Below are 6,000 nucleotides of genomic sequence, written 5' to 3'. Positions count from 1 at the left end.
ATCATCGTTGCTGTGCCCACAAAAAATGCTGATGGAGGCAAACTATATTAGGAAGTAAAAACCGGTGTTGGGTGCATGACTGAAAAAATGTATTGAAAAAATAACCTTGTGATTAAGGCAATACAAATGAACGATGACTTGACTTGATGGATAAGTAAAACTGGGACATGGGTATTTTAAACAAAGTGGAAAGTAAATTAATTTATGCATTAGCCTAGATGGTAGTGTGCCCGCTTTGAGACTGGGAGGTCGCTGGTTCGCGCCTCGGCCGAGACATACCTAATTGGTATAATGGCGGCGCCCTCTGTTGGCTGCGGCTGCATCGACTCGCTACAACGGGTCAGGTGTATCGACATTTCGTTCTGTGTACATTGTTACAAAGAATGACAATACAAAGGAAATTATTATTATTTATTATTTAATTGCATAATTAAATTAAGTTGAGTGTAGTTTATCATTTTTTCTAAGAAAACAAAGTATTTTATAAATTCATAGCCTACATCTCTTGAGGAGGAATACATTGCACTGCAGACATAGAATTGAGCATGTGTGTCAACAAAAAGTAGAAACACAGTACTGTATACTTAGGGTTAAATGATTGCCAACACTTTAGAGTGACAAAGTACTTATTATAAACATTTTGTAACTTTTACAATATAATCGGGGTAAGGGAAAGATGCAGACATGAAACGTCGTTACATTCATTTGGCGTTGAAATGAACAGGAGAATGCTCAGGGTCCAACGTGCGCCCCTTTCTACGCATGAAGGTGCAATTGTCGGAGTGGAAACATTTTCACACCCACGTGTACGCAAACTGGTTTGTTTTGTACTTCTACTTTAACAAACATGTGCACCCATTACTTCTAACTCGCAATGTATTTAACTTAATGCTGTCATTATTTCTGAGCCAGAGCACTTGAATGCACCACATGCCCTCGAGGTAGGTGGAAAGCCCGAGCCCAGAGACCTGCGCCCCATCCTCTATGGATGATTTGTCGGTCACGAACGTAACGACTCTATGAGCCGGCTCTTTAAAGTGTAAGAGGGGAGCCAACTCCCTTCAATAGACTATTTTCCATCCTTCACCTTTTCTCATCGGCGTACGTAAATTGTCACAAGGCCGATGTAATTTCTGAGAACACAATGCAAAGGCAAAAAGAGTCCAAATCAAAGGAGTCAAAGCAGGAAAATGAGCCAAATCTAAACTAATTTGAATGGTAATTATGTGTTTTGCTCTATATTTATGGGCATTTTTTTCAGAGGTTCTGTTTCTTTTCAGACTAATTTGTTTCAACGTTTGTTGCAAATAGTTAAAAAGTTTTTTTACTTTGTATTTTATGTTAATTTCTTTTTTTTCAGGGATTTGATGTTGATTGAATTAAAAGTTGCTCAGTCGAGTCAAGTCACATTTATTTGTATAGTCAAGTCAAGTCATGTTTATTTGTATAGCCCTGAATCACAAAGAGTCTCAAAGGGCTGCACAGACCACAGATTATTCCAAGCTACATATAATTGTTACATCACCTGATCTAAAACCTACATGAGGGCAAGGAAAAACTCAGAACCTCAACATGAGGTAAATGAAGAAACCTTAAGAAGGCACCGTACATGAGGTAATCCCCCTTCCAGGATGACCGGGCTGCAACGGATGTTGCATTAACAAATAATACACAGATATTGTCAACGTGAAATATAGGTCATTCATAAGCTTTAGATTAGAAGTGTTTTTTAAGTCTAGATTTAAACAGTTCCACTGAGGTTGCAGATCAAATCTCAGTGGGCAGAGCATTCCAAAGCACCGGGGCCCGAATGAAGAACGCTCTTGAACCTGTGGATCTCTTCTCGGCTCTTGGTATAGCCCTTAATCACAAAATGTCTCAAAGGACTGCACAGGTTACAATTACACCATCCCCTGATCTTAAACCAACATGCTGGCATAGAAAAACTCAACCTCATCACAAAGAAAATAAGGAACCTTGAGAAGGTTGACCACGGTACAATGGCTTTAGCATTGGTTAACAGTACATAAAACATAGTGAACATCAATAAAAGAAAACAATACATAATATGTTGAAATTTGTCCAAAAAGTGCATGACAGAAACCACTCCTCAACCCTGAAATATAGTCAAAAAAGTCCCAGACAGCTCTGTATAAACAAGTTTGCAGTTTAAAAGAGCTACGTCTGCAATAGGTAAATGGTCTGCAGTTATATAACGCTTTTCAAGTCACTGAAGACCCTGCAAAGCGCTTTACAAAGTGCTCACATTTACCCATTCACACGCACACACTCACACACACACCCAAGGTTAAATGCTTGGTGTAAAGAAGTTAGAGGAAGGCTGTGATTGACAGGGATGGATGGTGTTATGAGTGCACTGCAGGAAAGAGGTCTAAATATAGTGGAAGCTAGAGCTCTTGTTGGTGATAGGAAGGAGTGGAGAGGTGTTGTGAAAGGATAGTGGGATGTTTAGACGTGTTTTAAGGGATGGGCAGGGCACCCGTATGATGCGGCAGGGGTTAACCAGTGAAAGCTGTTGGGCCCTGCTGTTAAACAGAAGAGTGTGTTGTGTCACCCTGACCCAAGTGACATGGCCGCTTTCTTGTGTCCTGTTTGATCTGGAGGGACGAAAGCACGACCAACTTGGGTGCCGGGGTACTTAACTTGTTTGGGTGTTTGGGCTGGCCATGGTCCAAGCATTTTTGTGTGTTTTTTTGCTACTTTTCCCCTTTTTTTAATTTTCTTTGTTTTTGTATGTGTTTGTCTTGCTGTCAGTCTTCTAGAGGGATATGATCAGGGTATATAGATAGATAGATAGATAGATAGATAGATAGATAGATAGATAGATAGACGGACAGACGGATAGCAATTATAAGAAAATTGAAGATGTACAAGACCACTGATAATCTCCCTTAAGTGTGATATATTTTACAAACGCAGTGTAATATATTTTAAAAATATTAAATCATTTTGTTCACAATGGCACTTTAATATTGGTAATATACCGATTAGAGCAACAAAACTAATATTTTTTGGAAGCCGAAAGAGCCGGTTCTTTTTAGTGAGACGAACACAAGAAGACAGTTCTCTAAAAAAAATACCATGAATTCCCATCACTACACTATCCACATGAAAGCTTTAGTTGGTTCGCTCCAAATACAGTCAAACTTTAGTTTTATTCCACAGTAATGTGAGATGCTTGGTTATTTTTGTAATAAATACCTTTATTTTATCAGTGGATATGATCAAATATATGTATACTATCATGAGACACTATATATGTGTTTGTTTTGAAGTTATGCGACACACCCGCGAGCTTTCACACAATGGTTTCGTCCCCAACTGGGCCTATGCAGTAGGGAGTTGTTTGCGGACCCCGCAAGTTTTTCTTTACTTTGCTTGTTCAATTTTAAATTACCGACATCATATTTTTTTTCTATTTGTTGTATTTTGTCTCACCCCGCTTTTCACACATCAAACCTCCTCAGCTTTAATCCAAGGTTTTTGGGCTGTGGTACATAAATAACAATATTAAAAAAAGCCGGAGACGGAAGGGGAGCTTCAGTAAATTCTGGCTGACCGCGGCTGAGCTTATGATGCCGACGTTGCGGGACAGCACCATGTCCCACCCCGGCGAGAATTCTCACCAAGTCCGGGTGAAAGCCTACTACAAAGGGTAAGAAAACAGCCGTTTCCGTCCTTGTTTTACTCTCTTCATAGGACTATCTGGATTTATTATCGTAGAAAAGTGCTTAGCAGATGGCTAAGCTAACCTAGCTAATGGCTACTATAACCCAGTGTGGGGTAAACTTGACAGGCAGGTGAAAATGTCCAGACACCGTTTACACGAGTTGTGCTTTACCCACTTTGGAGCCTCACTAGACAATTCGGATGGGGATTGAGAATTTGCCCAAACCCCCCAAATTCAAGTCAAGAGAGTCAGTCTAAGAACAGTTGCCGTCGGAGCCAATTGCATGTTACAGTAAAGTCCATACTAATTGTAATCACAATTATGAATTACCGCACCTGATTGATATAGGATTATAATTTCCATCTTTTATTTTAATTTTGAGTAGAGCAGCAACTATAGGCATGGAAATCACTCACCTTTAGGCGAAATTTACCATTTTCAAGTTAAAAAAGGGTGACCTACGTGAATTGTATAGATCCATACCTGTCAACCTCCACAGTTCCATGCCCTTACAAACTGTCGAATTTTCCCTTACAAAATAATCTTACACCATATTTTTTTTCAAACGTTTTTATTTATGTTGAAATATAATATTGTGAATGTGCTTGATTGCTGTTGAGATTGTCAAGATTGTTTTCTGTTATTAGTGTCAATAAATTTGTTCAACCCCCCCCCATAAAATGTAGTTCAACATGTTATATTGCACATGTGTTTTGTTATATATATATTGGTAATTAACATTTTGTTGTGAGATACTGAGTTGCTCAACATGAATGAGGTTTATTATAAAAATAAAATAAAAAATTAAGTAGCTTGGACGTTCACTGTCGAAGGAAAAAATACATGCAAATATAATTAAGTAGAATAATACATTTTCATATTCAAATTATTAATTCATTTTCTGCATTAAGTTATTGTTGGTAATATACTGATTAAAGGGATGACCACAAACCTGTCTTTTTTTCATTTCTTCTCCTTTTATACCTTTTTTTTCTTAACTTCTTTATACAACATAATATTTTGTAATATAATGCATCAAAGCAAGTGAGTCGTTTCTTTAATGAGTTGAGCCATAAAAGCCGGTTGTCTAAAAAGATAGGGACTTCCTTTCATTACACAACTACCACATGAAATCCGAGGCGGCAGACGCATGCGCACAGTAGCATCAAACTGCTCGCTTCGTTAGCAACGAAAAAAAACAATACAGATAGAGGCTACGGCGGCAAACTCGTTTGACTTGATTGATTTGCCGTTTCGTGATAGTCTGTGTTTACCGGATGGTACCCATAAATGACAAATTTGCGTTTTTCCGTACAGATTTTCTTGTACGTCGTACACGTCTTAAAATGCATAATAATGTACTTTTTACAGCAAAAACGTACAGGTTGACAGGTATGTAGATCCGAGGAGAAAATGTTTTGAGGTCATTGTGAGATTACCCAGAGTGAATCAGTCGTTTGAGTTGGTCTGTTTTAATCAAAATTAGTTTACTGTATTTGGCGTAACGCGCATTAAATTTTAGCTCATTATTACGCTATTCTTATTCACTGTACCGGAGACGAATGTCAGAGAATTAAGAAAATAGAAAGTCGTCCTGAAATGATGTAAATAAACGCAACCAAGCACAATGAAGGAAACAACTCTTTGTTGTACCCGATGACAAATCAGACTCTGAACAGGGTTCCCCGCAGAACCTTGAAAAGTCTTAAAAAGCATTAATTTTATTCTTCTAAAAATGTGGCCTTAATTGGTAATAAAATGTCTCGAATCCAATTTTTAGTTGTCTTGAAAATTTTAACACACATTTATATTTGTTTGAACTAAAAAGAGTTCTGTGGAATTGGTGTACTGTAAACATCCTTTTTATTTATTGTTTTCCATGTTTAAAACTTTATCGAAAGCTACGCTTTTCAGAGGGAGAGTTTTTAAATGGGCCAAAATGTAATTAAAAATAAATAAATAAATAAAATTGTTTAAATTCTAATTAATGTGGGGATTTTGTTTCAATTTTTTTTTGTCGACTTGGTCCCACTTTTTCCTTTTCTTCTTTTGTAGGCAGTCCTTTTTTTGAGATAAGGCAATTTTTTTCTCATCAAAAATTCCCAAGTCGATGTCTGTCAAAAATATTTTGAAAATAGTTCCTGGCCCTAGTTTAATGTGTGTGTGTGTGTGTGTGTTTTAAGCTTGAACTATCATGTTGCTTACATTAAATATATAAAATAATTGTATTTACTGTAGCCCAGTAAGATGGTTATTTTGGCTAATAATTTTGCTGTAATTCGGAATTTAATTATTTTTTTCATTTTTGT

At 37.2% G+C, this 6,000-nt stretch overlaps 1 protein-coding gene across 1 annotated transcript in view; it reads left to right on the top strand.

The window, feature by feature from the left end:
- Positions 1-3,323: 3,323 nt before the first annotated feature.
- Positions 3,324-6,000, top strand: part of prkci (protein kinase C, iota) — a 29,134-nt gene continuing 26,457 nt past the window's right edge. The window contains exon 1 of the mRNA XM_088326770.1: positions 3,324-3,676. Within this exon, the coding sequence (XP_088182896.1) occupies positions 3,594-3,676 (83 nt within the window). The 5' untranslated portion in view covers positions 3,324-3,593. The remainder of the gene's footprint in view (positions 3,677-6,000) is intronic.

This window comes from Urocampus carinirostris, chromosome 1, assembly GCF_059441175.1.
Source record: "Urocampus carinirostris isolate Australia breed hairy pipefish chromosome 1, RoL_Ucar_1.0, whole genome shotgun sequence".
In the NCBI taxonomy this organism is placed as follows: Eukaryota; Metazoa; Chordata; class Actinopteri; order Syngnathiformes; family Syngnathidae; genus Urocampus; species Urocampus carinirostris.
This window is presented reverse-complemented; position numbering and strand designations above follow the sequence as displayed.